The sequence below is a fragment of the Salmo salar genome, chromosome 01 (genome assembly GCF_965601325.2).
Source record: "Salmo salar chromosome 01, fSalSal1, whole genome shotgun sequence".
Taxonomy (NCBI): domain Eukaryota; kingdom Metazoa; phylum Chordata; class Actinopteri; order Salmoniformes; family Salmonidae; genus Salmo; species Salmo salar.
In genome coordinates this window covers 163,080,001-163,102,500 of record NC_138291.1, presented here as the reverse complement: position 1 = coordinate 163,102,500, position 22,500 = coordinate 163,080,001, and the positions used below count along the sequence as shown (strand labels likewise).

Here is a 22,500-nt window from a genome sequence, read left to right as displayed (position 1 = left end):
GGGTGGTATGCAAATTGTAGTGGGTTTTCGAGTAAGTTGGAGGTTATATGATCCTTAACCTCTATGGGCTAGGTGGGACGCTAGCGTGCCACCCGTGGTGCACTCCATCAACAGCAGGTGCATTTCAAGAGCGGCAAATTTGAATCCAAATAAATGTCAAAATTCAAATTTTTCAAACATACAACTATTTTACACCCTTTGAAAGATAAACATCTCCTTAATCTAACCACGTTTTACGATTTCAAAAAGGTTTTACGGCGAAAGCATAAATTTAGAGTATGTTAGGACAGTACATTTACAAGAGTTGTGTGTAATGTTTTGTCAATTCAAAGACAGGGTCACCAAAACCATAAAACCAGCTAAAATGATGCACTAACCTTTTACAATCTCCATCAGATGACACTCCTAGGACATTATGTTAGACAATGCATGCATTTTTAGTTCTATCAAGTTCATATTTATATCCAAAAACAGCGTTTTACTATGGCATTGATGTTGAGGAAATCGTTTCCCTCCAATAACCGGCAGTCAAGTCAGCGTCACAAATTAAATAATTAAAATTAGAAAACATTGGTAAAATATTATATTGTCATTTAAAGAATTATAGATTTACATCTCTTGAACGCAATCAACTTGCCAGATTTAAAAATAACCTTACTGGGAAATCACACTTTGCAATAATCTGAGCACTGCGCCCAGAAAAATACGCGTTGCGATACAGACTAGACGTCATGTTGGGGAGATCTAAAATCGAAAATACTATGTAAATAATCCATTACCTTTGATTCTCTTCATCAGATGTCACTTCCAGGTATCACAGGTCCATAACGAATGTAGTTTTGTTCAAAAAAGCTCATCATTTATGTCCAAAAATCTCCGTCTTGTTAGCACATGATCTAAGCCAGCCGGACTTCTCGTCATGAACGAGGGGAAAAAATATATTTACGTTCGTTCAAACATGTCAAACGTTGTATAGCATAAATCATTAGGGCCTTTTTTAACCAGAACATGAATAATATTCAAGGTGGACGAATGCATACTCTTTTATAACGTATTGGAACGAGGGTACCCAACATGAACTCGCGCGCCAGGTGTCTAATGGGACATCATCGTTCCATGGCTCTTGTTCGGTCAGATCTCCCTCCAGAAGACTCAAAACACTTTGTAAAGGCTGGTGACATCTAGTGGAAGCAATAGGAAGTGCCAAAATATTCCTCAGCCCCTGTGTTTTTCAATGGGATAGGTTTAAAGTCAATACAACACATCAGGTATCCACTTCCTGTCAGAAAATTTCTCAGGGTTTTGCCTGCCAAATGAGTTATGTTATACTCACAGACACCATTCAAACAGTTTTAGAAAATTTAGGGTGTTTTCTATCCATATGTAATAAGTATATGCATATTCTAGTTACTGGGTAGGAGTGGTAACCAGATTAAATCGGGTATGTTTTTTTATCCAGCCGTGTCAATACTGCCCCCTAGCCCTAACAGTTTTTTCTTCCTGTCCGCACGATGGACAGAAAAACCCACTGGCTGAATAGACTAGGACAAGATATCTGAAGAGAGCGATGATTCCATAAAACAGAGCATGTTATAGTCCCTGATGTCAAAATGATGGTGAGTGACTGTCGATCTAATACCAAAAGTTATTTTTGGCTGTAGGTAATAATGCAAGAAACATTCTGAGCAAATAATGTTACAAATAACCCCAAAAAACATCAAATACTGCAAAGTTGGCTAGGAGCTAAAATCAGGGCGAACATGTCTGTCGTCGCCATCTTGTCACGGTCACGTGGATGAGTGCAGAGGACAGTTGTCCCCCTTCATCTTTATTACACACTTAGCCACAGAACCAGGAGAGCCGAAACAGTAGACAGACGGATAGACAGACAGACAGGAGCTGAAACACGACACAACACAACACACCCACTGCCCTACACTGTCCTGCTTTGTGATACAGTATGATAGCAGACATGTGACATAGTGTGATGATATTGTGCTCTGTGTTTGCATTACGTCTTGCGTGACCTCCCTGGCTAAGTTTGCACTGTTATATCTAAAAATGTGTTATGTTTGTTTACTAACTTGCCTCTGATGGGGATTTGTCCAAGTATGAAGTCGACAGGAGGAGGGTGTGCGTGTCTGACTGCTTGCTTGCGTGCCCGTGTGTGTACATGCTTGTGTTTGCTTTATTGTTGCTGTATAGAGCCCAGTTCTGCTCGTTAGCGAGTGATTGTCTCTGTCTTTTGTTTGAGAAGAATAGAAGAGAAGAGAAGAAAAGAAAAGAAAAGAAAAGAGAAGAGAAGAGAAGAGAAGAGAAGAGAAGAGAAGAGAAGAGAAGAGAAGAGAAGAGAAGAGAAGAGAAGAGAAGAGAAGAGAAGAGAAGAGAAGAGAAGAGAAGAGAAGAGAAGAGAAGAGAAGGGAATGGGAGCTAACTCTGTAATCATCCACCCTGTATGTGGTCTCCCCCATTATATACACATGGGTCCTGTGGAACTGCACACAAACATTGCTATTGCTATAACACCACTGGTATTGCAGTGGTGTTATAGTCTTGTTTGTTTGGGCCAGGGTCACTGAATCAATTCTAAGGAAAGGGAATGGGGAATGGGGAATGGGATGACACTTTTGTGTGTGTGTGTGTGTCTGGCCTGTCCTTGTTTGTCTCTCAGTGGAACAGCTCCTAGCATTGCTAGTCTTATCATGTCTAGTCTATAACTGTACCTGAAGGTAGTTTATTCACATTTACATATTCAAACCGGTTGTTATGGCTTCTCTTATCTCACCACCTGGGTACAATAATAAAGTGATTTAATCAGACACACATACAGGCACACACCCACACACAGACATAGGTGGACACACATAGACGTTTAGTCTGTGAAGGACTTCAGTGAGTGAGGGAGGGAGAGAAGGTGAGAGAGAGAGAAAGAGAGAGAGAAAGAGAGAGACAGAGAGAGAGAGAAAGAGAGATAATTATAGTGTAGTGTAGTGTATGGTAGTATAGTGTATTATACAGTGCATTCGGAAAGTATTCAGACCCCTTGAATTTTTCCACATTTTGTTACGTTACATGGATCTACACACAATACCCCATAATGACAAAGCAAAAACAGGTTTTTAGACATTTTTGCAAATTAAAAACTGAAATATCACATTAACATAAGTATTTACACCCTTTACTCAGTACTTTTTTGAAGCACCTTAGGCAGTGATTACAGCCTAGAGTCTTCTTGGGTATGACGCTACAAGCTTGACACGCCTGTACTTGGGGAGTTTCTCCCATTCCTCTCTGCAGATCCTCTCAAGTTTTGTCAGGTTGGATGGGGAGCGTCATTGCTCAGCTATTTTCAGGTCTCTCCAGAGATGTTCAATTGGGTTCAGTTCTATGACTAGGCCACTCAAGGACATTTAGAGACTTGTCCCGAAGCCACTCCTGCATTGTCTTGGCTGTGAGCTTAAGGTCGTTGTCCTGTTGGAAGGTGAACGTTCGCCCCAGTCTGAGGTCCTGAGCGCTCTGGAGCAGGTTTTCATAAAGCATCTCTTTGTACTTTGCTCTGTTCATCTTTCCCTCGATCCTGACCTGTCTCACAGTCCCTGCCACTGAAAATCATCCCCACAGGATGATGCTGCCACCACCATGCTTCACCATAGGGATGGTGCCAGGTTTCCTCCAGACATGACGCTTGGCATATCAGACCAGAGAATCTTGTTTGTCATGGTCTGAGAGTCCTTTAGGTGCCTTTTGGCAAACTCCAAGCGGGCTGTCATGGTGGAGTGCTGCAGAGATGGTTGTCCTTCTGGAAGGTTCTCCCATCTCCACAGAGGAACTCTGGAGTTCTGTCAGAGTGACCATCGGGTTCTTGTTCGTCTTCCTGACCAAGGCCCTTCTCCTCCATTTGCTCAGTTTGGCGGACAGCTCTAGGAAGAGTCTTGGTGGTTCCAAACTTCTTCCATTTAAGAATAATGGAGGCCACTGTGTTATTGGGGACCTTCAATGCTACAGAATTGTTTTGGTACCCTTCCCCAGATCTCTGCCTCGACACAATCCTGTTTCAGAGCCCTACGGACAATTCCTTCAACCTCATGGCTTGGTTTTTGCTCTGACATGCACTGTCAACTGTGGGACCTTATATAGACAGGTGTGTGCCTTTACAAATCATATTCAATCAATTGAATTTACCATAAGTGGACTCCAATCAAGTTGTAGAAACATCTCAAGAATGATCAATGGAAACAGGATGCACCTGAGCTCAATTTTGAGTCTCATAGCAAAGGGTCTGAATACTTATGTAAATAAGGTATTTCTGTTTTTTTTTCTTATATACATTTGCTTTGTCATTATGGGGTATTGTGTGTACAAGCATTTCGTGCACTCGCATTAACATCTGCTAACCATGTGTATGTGACCAATACAATTTGATTTGTAGATTGATCAGGATTTGTATTTATTTCATAAATTTTATAATAAGACTGTAATGTAACAAAATGTGGAAAAAGTCTAGGGGTCTGAATACTTTCCAAATGCACTGTATTGTAGTGTATTATAGTGTAGTGTATAATGTAGTGTAGTGTGTGTTTGTGTGCTTTTGGTTTTCCCTTTGTGTGTCCTCTCCTATACAGGCCTTTATCTAGTTTTTCACTCTCTCTATCTCTCATCACACTATCTCTATCTCTCCATCATACTCCCCCTCTCTCTCCGTTCATTCTCACCAACACACTCACATTATATCAGTCCACCATCCAGCAGCAGCTGTTGAATGAAGGTTGTGTAACATTCATACACACACACACAAACACACACACACACACACACACACACACACACACACACACACACACACACACACACACACACACACACACACACACACACACACACACACACACACACACATATTGTTGTTTCCTATCCATGTGTGTCACACTGAACTCGCAAGAAGTGAGGATGTGAAGCAGGCCTGTGTATGGGAAACATGGCTGCACCAATATGGGGCTGAACGATGAGTCAGTTTCCAAAACCCAAGCTCATTTATAGCTAAACACAGGAAACTGGAACACGTCCTGGCTCTGACGCCTGTACTCTGCTGTTATACTGATATACTGTCAGATCATCATGATGTTTAACCCAGGATTTTAGCCCTGGTTGTCGTCATAAAGCCGGTGGCATTAGAAGCTGCTCTCTACAGTACCTAAACCAGCCAGGACTAGACTAGAGTGGATGGAGGTTTGAGCCTGGAAGCCGCTTCCTACACAAGCCTGCACTGGCATAGGTGGAGAGGGGCCAGATGATTTAGCACTCCTCAGTCCCAAACAGACTCCAATAACGGGGAGACAGGTGCTGGTTGATCCCCCCTAATCCTGGAGATTTACCCTCAGATTACCATAGGGACCAGACGGAACAGAGAGAGTGGTTTGGCTGTGGGTGTCAGGGGACAGGGAGGTAGAGGAAAGACTGTGATTCTACCCATCCTTCTCTCTCTAAGACCCTCCTGTCAACACTCCAACACACACACTCACACACACACACTCTGCCCTGCAGTGCCTTCGTTTAGCCCATTCATCTTTAAACCTATTAGTTTACTTTTAGTGTCTTGTATTCCCTATTTGGGTATGTACATGTTTGTTGTGTGTCTGTGTTGTATAGTCCATGTTGTGTTAGGTGCTGTGTGTTATTGGTCCAGCTCTGTTCTATGTCACGCAGTAACATTCTGCCTGTTCTTTATGACACTGTAACATTTTATGTGTTCTATCTGGTTGGACCAGGCCTTGGAAGGTTAGAGGGGCCTCAGACAGCACTGACAGGAATGCTGAACCTATGTTGCTCTCTCTGCAAAAACATCCACTTCCTCCTCCTCTTGCCTCCTCCAACCTGCCTTTCCCACAAACACACAGACAAAGGCCCTCCGCAGCCAACCTAAACAACAAATAGGCCCCCTCTCTCACTGTCTCTCTCTCTCACTTTCTCTATCTCTCTCCCACACTCTCTCTCACACTCTCTCAATTCAGTTCAATTCAAAAGGCTTTATTGGAATAGGAAACATGCAAGTGGAATAGACAAGAAATGAAAGGGAAATAAACAATCAGAAATTAACAGTTAATATTACATAAGTTTTAAAAGAATATAGACATTTCAAATGTTATATTATTGGCTATGTACAGTGTTGTAACAATGTGCAAGTAGTTGAAGTATGAAATGGAAAATAAATAAACAGATAAATATATGTTGCATTTACAATGGTGTTTGTTCTCCACTGGTTGCCCTTTTCTTGTGGAAACAGGTCACAAATCATGCTGCTGTGATGGCACACTGTGTTATTTCACCCAGTAGATAGGGGAGTTTATCAAGATTGGATTTGTTTTCTTTGTGGGTCTGTGTAATCTGAGGGAAATACAGTCTGTCTCTAATATGGTCGTACATTTGGCAGGAGGTTAGAAAGTGCAGCTCGGTTTCCACTTCATTTTGTGGGCAGTGTGCACATATCTTGAGAGCCAGATCTGCCGATGGTGGCATCTCTCAATAGCAAGGCTATGCTTACTAAGTCTGTATATATTTAACGCTTTCCTTAATTTTTGGGCACTCACAGTGGTCAGGTATTCTGCCACTGTGTACTCTCTGTTTAGGGCCAAATAGCATTCTAGTTTGCTCTGTTTTTCGTAGATTTATTTTACATCAGCTTTTAATATTGCAAATAGATTTTGGCTTCCATCAATGTAATTGTCTGCATCATTTCCAATCCCCCATATATTTTCCTTTATTATTGTCCCCGAAACCTACCATCCCTCCCCTAATTGGAGTACACTAATGGACAACAACTCTAAGGCTTCTACTTCCAGCGTATACATACTAAAGATAATTTGTAAAAATCCAAATAACTTCACAGATCTTCATTGTAAAGGGTTTAAACACAGTTTCCCATGCTTGTTCAGTGAACCATAAACAATTAATGAACATGCACCTGTAGAACGTCGTTAACATACTAACAGCTTATAGACGGTAGGCAATTAAGATCACAGTTATGAAAACTTAGGACACGAAAGGACACTAACTTTGGACACTAACTTTCTCCTGACTCTCTCCTGACTCTGAAAAACACCAAAAGAAAGATGCCCAGGGTCTCTGCTCATCTGCGTGAACATGCCTTAGGCATGCTGCAAGGAGGCATGAGGACTGCAGATGTGGCCAGGGCAATAAATTGCAATGTCCGTACTGTGAGACACCTAAGACAGCGCTACAGGGAGACAGGATGGACAGCTGTGTAACACGTGTAACAACACCTGCACAGGATCGGTACATGGCAACAACAACTGCCCAAGTTACACCAGGAACGCACAATCCCTCCATCAGTGCTCAGACTGTCCGCAATAGATTGAGAGAGGCTGGACTGAGGGCTTGTAGGCCTGTTGTAAGGCAGGTCCTCACCAGACATCACTGGCAACAACGTCGCCTATAGGCACAAACCCACCGTCGCTGGACCAGACAGGACTGGCAAAAAGTGCTGACGAGTCGCCGTTTTGTCTCACCAGGGGTGATGGTCGGATTCGCGTTTATCATTGAAGGAATGAGCGTTACACCGAGGCCTGTACTCTGGAGCGGGATCGATTTGGAAGTGGAGGGTCCGTCATAGTCTGGGGCGGTGTGTCACAGCATCATCGGACTGAGCTTGTTGTCATTGCAGGCAATCTCAACGCTGTGCATTACAGGGAAGACATCCTCCTCCCTCATGTGGTACCCTTCGTGCAGGTTCATCCTGACATGACCCTCCAGCATGACAATGCCACCAGCCATACTGCTCGTTCTGTGCATGATTTCCTGCAAGACAGGAATGTCAGTGTTCTGCCGTGGCCAGCGAAGAGCCCGGATCTCAATCCCATTGAGCACGTCTGGGACCTGTTGGATCGGAGGGTGAGGGCAGAAATGTCCGGGAAATTGCAGGTGCCTTGGTGGAAGAGTGGGGTCACATCTCACAGCAAGAACTGGCAAATCTGGTGCAGTCCATGAGGAGGAGATGCACTGTAGTACTTAATGCAGCTGGTGGCCACACCAGATACTGACTGTTACTTTTGATTTTGACCCCCCCCCTTTGTTCAGGGACACATTATTCCATTTCTGTTAGTCACATGTCTGTGGAACTTGTTCAGTTTATGTCTCAGTTGTTGAATCTTGTTATGTTCATACAATAATTTACACATGTTAAGTTTGCTGAAAATAAACACAGTTGACAGTGAGAGGATGTTTATTTTTTTGCTGAGTTTATATTTTACAATAGTTATCTTTTGTTTGTTTTTAGTCCTATCCTTCTTGTTGATTCCTTCCAATGTGTAAAGTAATTCTCTTTTAGTTTTCTCATGATTTGATAGGGTCTAATTGCGTTGCTGTCCTGGGGCTCTGTGTGGTCTGTTTGTGTTTGTGTTTGTGAACAGAGTCCCCATAAAAGCTGGCTGACGAGACTTTTCTCCAGGTTCATCTCTCTCTCTCTCAAATCAATTCAAAAGGCTTTATTGGCATGGAATGTGTTACCACATACATTGCCAAGGCAAACGTATAGACACATATCAAATCCATGATGACGCAGATAGATAATAATAGGACAAATAATAATACTAAATTAGTGATAACAATTAACAAGACCATACAGTAAGAAATGAATGAGGACAATAATGAACTAGTGAGAAAGACACAGGTAGCAATGTTGTTATTCTGGTAGTTCATTCCACTGGCTGTTGCAGCTAATATGGCACAAAGTTGTTTTTCTCCCAATAGATACTGTATTTTCTTCTTTTCTGTTATGGTTTCAAGATGTTTGTATTTGTTTTCAAATTTGGGAAAGAAAATTGCCCCTAAGTCTGTATAGTTCTAGCGGTGTAGGAGAAAATGCAACTCTGTCTCGACCTCTCGCTGAGTGCAAAGTGAGCACAATCTGTCCTCTCTGGGTAGCCAGATTTGTCTGTGACAGCCGGTCTCTATATCCAGGCTGTGATCTCTGAGTCTGGACATAGTCGGTGTTTTCCTCAGTTTTCTATCAGTCATGGTGGTTCGATAGTCCGCCACCATGTACTCTCTCTGTCATGCCCTGACCTTAGAGCCTTTTTTATTCTCTATTTTGTTAGATCAGGGTGTGACTTGGGTGGGCATATCTAGGTTTCTATTTATTTGTTGGCCTAGTATGGTTCCCAATCAGCTGTTTATCGTTGTCTCTGATTGGGGATCATACTTAGGCAGCCCTTTTTCCCACCTGTGATTGTGGGATCTTGTTTGTGTATTTGCTTTCTGCACTGCATATTGCTTTACGTTCGTTTTTGTATTCTGTTGTTTTTCCCGGTGTCATTTTTTATTAAAAGTAAAATGCACGCCTACCACGCTGCACCTTGGTCCAGTTCTTCAGACGAGCATAATACTCTCTCTTTCTCTGTCTATTTAAATTCAATTTCAATTTAAGGGGCTTTATTGGCATGGGAAACATATGTTAACATTGCCAAAGCAAGTGAAATAGATAATAAGCAAAGTGAAATAAACCCCAAAAAAGAACAGTAAACATTACACTCTCAAAAGTTCCAAAAGAAAGACATTTCATATGTCTATTTACAGTGTTGTAATGATATGCAAATAGTTAAAGTACAAAAGGGAAAATAAATAAACAGAAATATGGGTTGTATTTACAATGGTGTTTGTTCTTCACTGGTTTCCCTTTCTTGTGGCAACAGGTCTCAAATCTTGCTGCTTTGATTGCACACTGGTATTTCACCCAATAGATATGGGAGTTTATCAAAATTGGATTTGTTTTCTAGTTCTTTGTGGGTCTGTGTAATCTGAGGGAAATATGTGTCTCTAATATGGTCATACATTTGGCAGGAGGTTGGGAAGTGCAGCTCAGTTTCCACCTTATTTTGTGGGCAGTGTGCACATAGCCTGTCTTCTCCTGAGAGCCAGGTCTGCCTTCGGCGGCCTTTCTCAATAACAAGGCTATGCTCACTGAGTCTGTACATAGTCAAGGCTTTCCTTAATCTTAAGGATCAGACCCTTTTTTTCAATTTTCGCCTAAAATGACATACCCAATTCTAACTGCCTGTAGCTCAGGCATGGAAACAAGGATATGCCTATTCTTGATATCATTTGAAAGGAAACACTCGTAAGTTTGTGGAAATGTGAAATTAATGTAGGAGAATATAACACATTAGATCTGGAAAAAGAAAAAAGCAACCTTTTTTTGCCATAAAGTATTATTCCAGCCCAGGCACAATTTAGATGTTGGCCACTAGATGGCAGCAGTGTATGTGCAAAGTTTTAACTGATTCAATGAACCATTGCATTTCTGTTCATTTTGTATCAAGACTTCCCAAATGTGCCTAATTGGTTTATTAATAACTTTTCAAGTTCAAAACTGTGCACTCTCCTCAAACAATAGCATTGTATTATTTCAGTGTAATAGCTACTGTAAATTAGACAGTGCAGTTAGATTAACAAGAAGGTAAGCTTTCTGCCAATATCAGATATGTCTATGGGAAATTTGTTACTTACAACCTCATGCTAATCGCATTAGCCTACGTTAGCTCAACCGTCCCGTGGGGGACCCACCGATCCTGAAGAAGTTTTAATTCTGGGTCAGTCACAGTGGTCAGATATTCTTCCACCGTGTACTCTCTGTTAAGGGCCAAATAGTATTCTAGTTTGCTCAGTTATTTCATTAATTCTTTCCAGTGTCAAGTAATTATCTTTTTGTTTTCTCATGATTTGATTGGGTCTAATCTCTCTCTCTCTCTCTCTCGATCTCTCTTAGCTTTGTATGGAAACTGAATGCTGGGAATGTATGTGCAGCTGATACTGACTTATTGTGGAAAGTACCACTGCTCTTGGTGGTGTCTGCTTACTAGTTCTAAAAGAGAATGTGTTTTTGTGAGTTTGTTATGTAAGTAAAACAGTAAATTATGTTCCTCACCATAACAACTAACGGAGGAGCTGGCAACAACAGGGTGGTCTGCAGGTTAAGTGACTGTGTGTTTGTCTGCTGCTGTTTATTGTGATTTAGAGAAAGAGGAGACAGCACTCTGCCACATTTTATCACCCGCTAAGGGCAGGGTAAATATCAGCACAGAGAGAGAGAGGTCAAAAGTCCAGGGTGCTCCTCACAACTCTGTGTTAACACACTACTAAGCCCTTAGTCTCAGTCGCTCTCTCCCTCTCTCTCTCTCTCTCTCTCTCTCTCTCTCTCTCTCTCTCTCTCTCTCTCTCTCTCTCTCTCTCTCTTCTACCACCCTTCTCTCTCCACTAACCCAGTGAGACTCATCTCTTAACATTGGCAATTAACGATTTTTCTTATTGTGACCAGTGGACTTTGTTAGTGATTGCTAGAGTTGAGCATATCTGTTTTTGTGTTATGCTTGTCACTTGTGTAAGTACTTTTTCTGTGAAAGTTCCATTAAATATCTCGCTCGCAGCATTTCACTGACAACACCAGGGTGTCAAAACAAGACATGAAGATCCGCACAATAATGAAATAAATAAATATGTGAAGTAATAAGCAGAGTGCTCAATGAGTAACATGAAACAGTTATTCATATTCAGCCAAAGAGAGCGATGTCTTTGCAGTGGTGTCAGCCAGTCAAGACAAGTGTTGCTTGTCTCACAGTTGAGAGGAGGGAATAAAGAGGGTGATGTATTTGTGAAGGGGTAGAGGAGAAAAATAGAGAAAGGGAGAGAGAAAAGAAAGAGAAGAGCAGAAGATATCCCTCCAGACAGAGACAAGAGAGTAAACAGAATCTTAGCTCTCGACAGCCTGTGATTTTCACTCATCATATCACTGGCCCCTCTCAGCATGCAGTGTGTGTGTGTGTGTGTGTGTGTGTGTGTGTGTGTGTGTGTGTGTGTGTGTGTGTGTGTGTGTGTGTGTGTGTGTGTGTGTGTGTGTGTGTGTGTGTGTGTTTATTAAACTGCAGCTATCCTCTCTCTCCTGTCATAACTGCATAGATGTGTTATCCCTTCAGAATAGTTGAGTTATTTCTTTGGCTGAAGGAAGAGAGAAAATAACTTCTAAAAGGTCATAAAGACTACCTATGGCTATCCAAAACAACATGCCAAGGGCATACTCAGATCTCTGTATTCATTGGCTGTGTTGTCACTGTCAGGATAAGTCAAAAGCCTGACCATTTATTCATAGACAACAAGACAACAAGCTGAGAGGGTACTAAAAGCACTTAAAAAATAAGATGTTTTGTTGTCACGTACACCAGATAGGTGTGGTAAAATGTGTTGTTTTACTGGGTCAGCCAAAGAAGTACGGCACCACTGGAACAAATTAGGGTGCCTTGCTGAAGGCACATTGGCAGATGTTTTACATTGTCAGCTCAGGTATTCGAATCAGCAACCTTTCCGTTACTGGCCCAACGCTATAACTGTTAGGCTACCTGCCGCCAAGGCTAGACTACCTCTAGTAGAGTACAGTGTGTGTGTGTTTGTGTGTGTGTGGCAATAAAGACGGAAGGTGATTTTCCATTCACACTCTTTCCAGTCCTTACACCTCTCCCTCATATGATGAGTCCTCTCCTCTACAGCTCCTCTTTCTAAATGAGTCACTATGCTAAGTAGCTCTATGGTGCTTCCACAATGAGAAGAAATTTACATAAGTTGTTCTCAGTAGAAGCTTACCTAATCTGCCAGTGCATGAACAGTGATTGCGGCTAGAACACAAGCCCAGACCAATCCCTATGCACTCCCAGGCACCTTGAAAAGAATTGCACTGGAATGGATAGCGTTTTTTTGCGTTGATCTTAACGTTTTTTGTACATAATGTTCCGGCCATTGTTTCCGCCGTTGTTTCACATTGTTTCCTTTTCAGAACAGCGATCACTAACCTCAATTTGGATTAAAATGTCTTCTTCAAGGAGTCGGCGACGCAGGACATACTGCTCACCCCGGACCAGTCCCTAATCCCAGAGACTCGGAAGAGAAAGTGACGGTGCAAAAGAGGCCTACGTGCGAGGACCCTGACGAAACCATATCGGCGAGTAGATAACCCGCCTCAGTCCTCCGTTCTATTGGCGAATGTACAATCACTGGAGAACAAATTGGACAAGCTCCGTTTGACACTATCCTATCAACGAGACCTGAACAATTGTAATATCCTTTTGTTTCTTGGAGTCATGGCTGAACAAGGACATGAATAACATACATTTTTTCTATGCATCGGCAGGACAGAACGGCAGCTTCAGGTAAGCTCAAAGGGGGTGGTGATAGATGTCTATTTACCACTACAAATCAATGCTGGCTCTAAGATTGCACTCAACAAGCTGTATAGGGTCATAAGCAAACAAGAAAATGCTCATCCAGAGGTGGACAGGACTGTTTTGCTAGCACAGACTGGAATATGTTCCAGGATTCATCCGATGGCATTGAGGAGTTGACCACATCAATCACCAGCTTCATTAATAAGTGCATTGACAACGTCGTTCCCACAGTAACCGTACGTACATATCCCAACTAGAAGCCATGGATTACAGGCAACATCCGCACTGAGCTAAAGGCTAGATCAGCCGCTTTCAAGGAGCAGGACACTAATCCAGACGCTTATAAGAAATCTAGGACTTCCGGTGTCAAACAGGTAAAGCATCAATACAGGACTAAGATCGAATCGTACTACACCGGCTCTGATGCTCGTCGGATGTGACAGGGCTTGCGAACTATCATAGATTTTATTTAAGCTTTATTTTGATAGGGAAAACATATTGAGACGTAGGTCTCGTTTCCAAATGTTCCCTGTATAATCAAATATAAAAATACACATTATACACACAAAAAATAAATAAGTGACGAGTATAAAAACTGTCGCCTGTAACAAAACGAGGGGCACTATGGTAGATGGCATCCAAAGATTTAAGAGTAGTTGCAGCTGCACTTTGATAAATAATGTCACCATAATCAAGAACAAATAAAAAGATTAATTGAATAATCTGCTTCCCATTGCTTAGAGAAAGTCACAATCTGTTTCTGTAGAAATATCCAACTTTAAATCTTAGCTTCTTAACCAGCTCATCTCTATGTTTTCTAAACGTCAAATGCACATCAATCCAAATGCCTAAGTATTTATATTCAGGAACACGTTATATTGGAGAATCATCTAATGATTGAACATGTAGTTCATCTGTAACATTCTTACAAGAGTTTAAAAATAATACGAATTTCATTTGGCCCATATTAAGCACACGTTTTAAATCAGCAAAGGATTCCTGTATAGCTCTAAAACCTGACTGTAGTTTTGACACAGATCAACAGTCAGGGCAATAGGATACATAATAGTATCATCTGCATATAAATTAAGTTTACAATTTTTAACAGATTGACCAATAGTGTTTATATAAATAGTGAAGAGAACCGATCCTGAAATCAACCCCTGTGGTACACCTTTATCTACTTCAAGAAATTCAGACTTAACCCATCAATCACGATGGCCTGAGTTCTGTCACTAAGATAATCATGAAACCATGAAAAGGCATCAGTGTACTGTATCCAGCATGTTTCTCTTTCCCATGAATGATTACATCAGATGCTATCTATTGTCTCTCTGTTTTATAACAGTGTGATGCATTACCTCACCATACACTGTGCTTAATACAAATACACAGACAATAGCACACACAGACGTTGACACAGCCACACACGCTAACATGAATGGATCCATAGGGACCCTGGTGTTTCAGTTGAAGCTGTTTGAAGCTGAGTGCTTTCTTGGCAGGGGGGGAATCCATTGTTTCAGTGAGAGGAGGGAATGAGAGCATGCCTCTCCCTGGAATGTCCTGGTCAGGGTGTCTGGAGGGTAGTGTGTGCTCCAGGCCCTGCTCCACTCCGGATGGCCAGAGGAAGCATGCTGTCTGACTCCAGGCTCACAGAGGCTAATGAGGCAGTTTACCTCAGAGGAGACACACCTAACTATGACGGCTTTGAAGTGATTTGTGAAGCACCTATGTAGTGCTTATGGAGCTCTATAAAGCCTTGATAAGTTGTTTTCAGTAAAGCTACCCTGGAAGAGGAGTAACTCCAATGAAAGTATGTTTATGAGTTGACTGTATATATGAGTGCACAATCAGGCACGGAATGGATTTTCAAACCTCCCCATCTCTTACAGAGTTGTCAGTTTAATGAAAATGGGAGCATGTGAGAGCAGGTGTCATCAGCACCGATTTGGCGGTACTGTAGGTATAGGTACCTAGCAAAAGAGACTTCAGAACTCTCTGTCAGTCAGTTGGAGCAAGTTGGTGGGGTTGCCATGGGAACGGAGCATTGAGAAAATTGTCCATTGTGGCAAACCAAGGAGGGAGAGAGAGGGGAGATAGGAGCGAAAGAGAGAGAAAGGTAGCTGTCACTCCTAAGGCTGGCAGTGACAATATGGGTCACCAACAGACACGTGTAATAGAGTTCTGACTATGAGAGAGAGAGAGAGACACACATACTGAATACACATGTAGAAACACACAACTGTTTAACCACCATCTCTGTGATTTCAGCATCTTATCTGTCTCTGAGGAATACATACTGTTTCTCAAGCGGGGTCTTTGATGTCCCTATGGTGACTCTCTCCACTCCTCCATCCAGCCTCTTATCTTCCCCTGACAGACCCCATAGAGGGCAATTAACTAGACACTCAGAGACCCAGTCTGAGCAGCGTTACAAAGCCAAGCCAGTTGACTGCCATCTGTGCATCATCATCCCCCAAGTCCCCTGACAGCTACACTGCCTGGTGCTGTGAGACTGTCCTATTAACTAACTGTTAGGAGGGATTGAGGGAAGGACAGGGAGATGGAGGGAGGGGGGAGGTTTTATTGGTCTGTGGAGGAGGAAGAGAAGAAGAAAATGGAAGGAAGAGGAGAAGGAGAGGAAGTATGAGAGAGAGGAGGATGAAGGGGGAAAAGGAGGAGAAAGAGGAGAAGGGTTTGTGCAGGCCAGATAGTTTAACCTCATTGAGTAGTGGGCAATATAACCACAGCTCTCATAGACAACAATATAACCACACCTCTCATAGACAACAATATAACCACACCTCTCATAGACAACAATATAACCACACCTCTCATAGACAACAATATAACCACACCTCTCATAGACAACAATATAACCACAGCTCTCATAGACAACAATATAACCACACCTCTCATAGACAACAATATAACCACACCTCTCATAGACAACAATATAACCACACCTCTCATAGACAACAATATAACCACAGCTCTCATAGACAACAATATAACCACACCTCTCATAGACAACAATATAACCACACCTCTCATAGACAACAATATAACCACACCTCTCATAGACAACAATATAACCACACCTCTCATAGACAACAATATAACCACACCTCTCATAGGTAACACATCTGCTGTGTGTGCCCTCTAACGGACCTTACAGATAACACACACACCTCTATCTGCTGCCACACACACACACACACAAGCCTGCGCACACAAAACACACACACACACACACTGAGTAATACTTTCTTAAAGTGCCTGATATGCTGCTGCCATGGCAACAAGGGGATTAATTGTCCCTCAATGAACAGATCATTGAGGATGTTGGGATGTTTGATTAACTCACACAGGGGCAACTTCAACGTGCATTTCTAGCCCATCTGTTTGGCTATTGCACCTCCTGCTTTTCCCATTCCCTAATGATACACAGATGTGTGTGTGTGGGATTCACATCTGCCCCTTGCATATGTTCACAATGTGAGAGGAAACCACTGTAATATACTGTACTCTATACACTATGCGCACACACACACACCCCATTATGTGATGGAGAAATGAGTGTGTAAAATCCTATTGCATGCTGCTACACATGTTGCAACCATCTGCACAGTGCTGTGTACCATATGTAGAGTACATGCAAACGAGGCTTCTCATCACGAGTCCTGAAAACCACGTTTTACTTGCAAACTTTGTACCAGGTGAAACGCTGTCCACAATAAAAGCAATGCTGCTAACTCCATGTACATTTTTTACATTTACATTTTAGTCATTTAGCAGACCCTCTTATCCAGAGTGTCACGACTTCTGCCGAAGTCGATGCCTCTCCTTGTTCAGGCGGTGTTCGGCGGTCGACGTCGCCGGTCTTCTAGCCATCGCTGATACATTTTTCATTTTCCATTTGTTTTGTCTTGTTTTCCCACACACCTGGTTCTCATTTCCCTCATTATGTGTTATGTATTTAACCCTCTGTTCCCCCCATGTCTTTGTGTGGTATTGTTATTTGTAAGTGCATGTGCACATATGTTTGACTGGTGCGCGTCGGGTTATTGTACCCATATTTCGTATTTTCTTATGCCGTTAGTTTTTACTATTAAACTGCTCCGGCAATTTAACAAGTTCTGCTCTCCTGCGTCTGACTTCCCTGCCACCAGTTACGCACACCTTACACAGAGCGACTTCCTACATTTTCGTACTTGTCCCCTGTGTGAATCAAACCCTCAAGCGTGGTTTTACAAGCACCTTGCTCTACCAACCGAGCCACACGTTACTCTGTGCACTAATACAGCCGACAGTCCTGTTACACAGCTGACAGTCTAATTTACTGTAGCAAGTCTTTGGTTGGCAAGCTAACATACAGACATACATACATACATACATACAGACAGACAGACAGACAGACAGACAGACAGACAGACAGACAGACAGACAGACAGACAGACAGACAGACAGACAGACAGACAGACAGACAGACAGACAGACAGACAGACAGACAGACAGACAGACAGACAGACAGACAGACAGACAGACAGAGACAGACAGACCCTGAATGCTCTTCTCAATGTCTTCCTTTCCCTTGAGGCTTGAGGTATCAGTGAGGGGTGATTTAAGGGATACCTGTGTGTGTGTGTTGTGTGTTTCTATCAAAGCAATGTGTCAACTGTCAAAACAAGTATTGCTAGTTTCAGGTCTCTACTAATTGACAGACAATCAGAGTTGTTGTGTGCATCAAGCATTGAAACTGTTTTGCTATTCAAACGTTTATTACAGAGACGCGGTTATTAGGCTGGCCATTTACCGTCATCCAGAACTCCATGACCATCACAGGACTACTCATACAGTATACGTGTGTTTGTTGAACAGTTGTGTGTTGTGTGCATTAGAGAGAGTGGGTCACTATGGAGAATGACAACAACCCAAGTGATGTCATCCAAACTTACACAGATCACCACTGGCCTGTCAGTGACCTCACAGAGGTCAGCGGTCAGGACCAGGTCAGGGGGTCGCTGTGTCTGCTATAAGGGGGTGAGGGGGTGGGGGGAGGTTGTCGTGCTGGTGTGACTTCTGTTACTCTGTATCTAATGTGTGTGTGTGTGTGTGTGTGTGTGTGTGTGTGTGTGTGTGTGTGTGTGTGTGTGCGTGCGTGCGCGTGTTTGTGAGTGTGTGAGTGAGTGAGTGAGCGAGCGAGCGAGCGTGCGTGCGTGCGTTTGTGCGTGCGTGGTTGTGTGAGTGAGTGAGTGAGTGAGTGAGTGAGTGAGTGAGTGAGTGAGTGAGTGAGTGAGTGAGTGAGTGAGTGAGTGAGTGAGTGAGTGAGTGAGTGAGTGAGTGAGTGAGTGAGTGAGTGAGTGAGTGAGTGAGTGAGTGAGTGAGTGAGTGAGTGAGTGTGTGCGTGTGTGCGTGCGAGCGTGCGTGTGTGTTTGTCCGTGCGTGCTTGCGAGCGTGCGTGTGTGAGTGAGTATCAGAGTTTGCCTAGCTATCAAGCTGATCTGCATGTTTTACTGCAGACCGTGAGCACAATAGTGACTAAACCAACATGTACAGTACAGGATGTTTCCATGGATGGCCAGTCAGGCCCAGCAGGATGGGTGTTCTCCATCTATCAGAACTTCTCTTGTCTTTATTCAATTACTCTGTGTACTGTACTAATACAGCGGACAGACAGACAGACAGACAGACAGACAGACAGACAGACAGACAGACAGACAGACAGACAGACAGACAGACAGACAGACAGACAGACAGACAGACAGACAGACAGGACAGACAGACAGACAGACAGACAGGACAGACAGACAGACAGACAGACAGACAGACAGACAGGGAAGTCTGAATACCCTGAATGCTCTTCTCAATGTCTTCCTTTCCCTCGAGGCTTGAGGTATCAGTGAGGGGTGATTTAAGGGATACCTGTGTGTGTGTGTTGTGTGTTTCTATCAAAGCATGTCTCAACTGTCAAAACAAGTATTGCTAGTTTCAGGTCTCTACTAATTGACATACAATCAGAGTTGTTGTGTACCAAGCATGTATCCAATAGAAATAGTGAAAGGTTATGTTAGTTCACTACATGGCAGCCCATGGTTAATATCAGTCCTGTTCATTACTGTACCATAGTCTGAAGTCTCTGTATAGACATGCATACTGGCATGTCTCACATTCCTGTAGCGGACACCCAATCTGTAGCACATGGTACTTAAATGTCTCTGGGCTATAACAATCAATGTCTGTGATAACATGAATCACATGAAATCACTCTGTAGTGAAAACAAAGGCCGGTGGGATGAGCTATAGGAGGACAGGCTCATTGTAATGACTGGAATGGAATTAATGGAATGGAGTCAAACATGTGGTTTCTCTGTGCTTGAAACCATTCCATTTATTCCATACCAACCATTACAATGAGCCTGTCCTCCTATAGCGCCTCCCACCAGCCACCACTGACATAGAACACACACATTGATAGAGAAAGAGGTATCAGATGCGGATTAGATCAGAGGGCTTTCTATTTAGAGACATCAGAAAATCAGGAGTGGTGTTGGAAAATAAATGGAATGTGCAAAACGAAAGGAATTATGACGTTATTGATAACAACCTATTACTGAATGCTGAACTCTGCCTGAATTTGCAGTGAACAAAGCCTGTTGTACGAATGTGCCTTTACCCAATGTACCTAACTGATATCCTTCTCTCTCTCTCTCCCTCTCTCTATCGCTTTCTCTCTCTCTCTCCCTTTCTCTCTCTCTCTCTATCGCTTTCCTCTCTCTCTCTCTCTCTCTCTCTCTCCTCTCTCTCTCTCGCTTTCTCTTTCTCTGTCTCTCTGTCTCTCTCTCCCTCTCTCTGTGTCTCTCTCTCTGTCTCTCTCTCTGTGTCTCTTTCTCTCTCTCTCTCTCTCTCCCTCTCTCTATCGCTTTCTCTCTCTCTCTCCCTCTCTCTCTCTCTCTGTCTCTCTCTCTTTCTCTGTCTTTCTCTCTTCTCTTTCTCTTTCTCTGTCTCTCTGTCTCTCTCTCCCTCTCTCTGTCTCTCTGTGTCTCTCTCTCTGTCTCTCTCTCTGTGTCTCTTTCTCTCTCTCTTTCTCTCTCTCTCTCTCTATATATATATATGTATAAATATATCTCTCTCTATCTCTCTCTCCTCTCAGCAGAATCGCCCCCTGAGAGAACAGGCCGCAGACGGAGTATGCCCGGTAGCGCCCCGGACAAGACCATACCACCCATGGAACCTGCCGCCGCCGCCACGCCCTTCAGAGTCACTGTGAGTACTGACCTACTGGAGTGTGTGTGTGTGTGTGTGTGTGTGTGTGTGTGTGTGTGTGTGTGTGTGTGTGTGTGTGTGTGTGTGTGTGTGTGTGTGTGTGTGGGGGGGCTACATAACGACATGTTGATACAGTGCTAAATGACTGAAATGTTCAGTTCAACTTCATGTGTTGCCATCCTAGGGTCATGCACTACTCATAAAACATATATAGAACTTTGATGATTCAGAAACATAAAACACCTTCAAATAACACCATACCGTTCAAAATATTGTTATATCATATTTGGGCCGTACCGCCCAGGCTAACGTGTGCACATGTGTGCAACAAACATGTGTGTGACAAATAGAGAGCCAGAAAGAGAAAACAGAGGAGAGTCTATGAGACAGAGAGAGAGGTAGGGAGAGTACAGTAGGCTCTAAGATGTTAGATCAGTCTGAATAACAGTCTGGTCTCCAGATGGCCCCAGTCTGAAACTCATTGACCTTCTACATAAGACCCAGTCTGAAACTCATTGATCTTCTACATAAGACCCAGTCTGAAACTCATTGACCTTCTACATAAGACCCAGTCTGAAACTCATTGACCTTCTACATAAGACCCAGTCTGAAACTCATTGACCTTCTACATAAGACCCAGTCTGAAACTCATTGACCTTCTACATAAGAACCAGTCTGAAACTCATTGACCTTCTACATAAGACCCAGTCTGAAACTCATTGACCTTCTACATAAGACCCAGTCTGAAACTCATTGACCTTCTACATAAGACCCAGTCTGAAACTCATTGACCTTCTACATAAGACCCAGTCTGAAACTCATTGACCTTCTACATAAGACCCAGTCTGAAACTCATTGATCTTCTACATAAGACCCAGTCTGAAACTCATTGATCTTCTACATAAGACCCAGTCTGAAACTCATTGAACTTCTACATAAGACCCAGTCTGAAACTCATTGACCTTCTACATAAGACCCAGTCTAAAACTCATTGACCTTCTACATAAGACCCAGTCTGAAACTCATTGACCTTCTACATAAGACCCAGTCTGAAACTCATTGACCTTCTAAATTTGTGGAACAGATCTGTAGTGAAATAGGTCTCAGTTACTGACGTTTCAGTCCTTTGTGGAACAGATCTGTAGTGAAATAGGTCTCATTTCCTTTTCTCTTTACATGTGTTCTCATGGCTGGCTCACGGTATAACACTGTTGGATACTGCACACACACACACACACACACACACACACACACACACACACACACACACACACACACACACACACACACACACACACACACACACACACACACACACACACACACACACACACACACACACACACACACACACACAGACAAACAGACAGACACACTAGACACACACCCACACACCCACACACATACACACACCCACATCCACACCCACACAGACAGACAGACACACACAGAGACACAGACACACACACACACACACACACACACACACACACACAGAGAGAGAGAGAGAGAGACACACACACACACACACACACACACACACACACACAGTGCTTCTGTCTGTCCATCATAATTTATCTCTAAATGAACACTGAGTCAGTTCTCACCATGTTTTATTCAGTAAATAATAACAGCTAATTAATAAACTGCAGAAATGCACTGAGTCATCAATTAGCAGTTAATGACTTATTAGCAGAACACATCCCCATCAATAAGAGATTGAAGAGTGGAGTAAAGATGAGAGTGGAGAAGATGACCTCTGGGTAAACTGTAAACTGACGTCAGAATTACATTCAGGATGTATATTCATGGCTAAACCAATGGAAATGCTTCACTATCCACTGCAGAACTATTTGATTGGTTCATACAGAGATTCATTCTATCTCTCTCTCTCTCTCTCGCTCTCTCTCCATCGCTCTCTCAATGCCAAACCCCTCCACCATGTGTCCACAGAATACAAGTGCCTGTTGACTGTACCTATATGAATACTTCCTGTGTGTCAAGCTGTGTG

The 22,500-nt window shown here is 42.9% G+C and overlaps 1 protein-coding gene across 7 annotated transcripts in view; it reads left to right on the top strand.

Annotated features, from left to right (window-relative positions):
* Positions 1-22,500, top strand: part of LOC106568602 (disabled homolog 2-interacting protein) — a 242,985-nt gene that overhangs the window by 68,331 nt on the left and 152,154 nt on the right. For 4 of the 7 annotated variants that reach the window (XM_014139084.3, XM_014139096.3, XM_045692297.2 and 1 more), the window contains exon 2: positions 20,377-20,489. In XM_014139084.3, coding sequence (XP_013994559.1) covers positions 20,377-20,489 — 113 coding nt within the window. The remainder of the gene's footprint in view (positions 1-20,376; positions 20,490-22,500) is intronic. The other 3 variants (XM_014139089.3, XM_014139105.3, XM_014139080.3) reach the window with 1 other exon arrangement.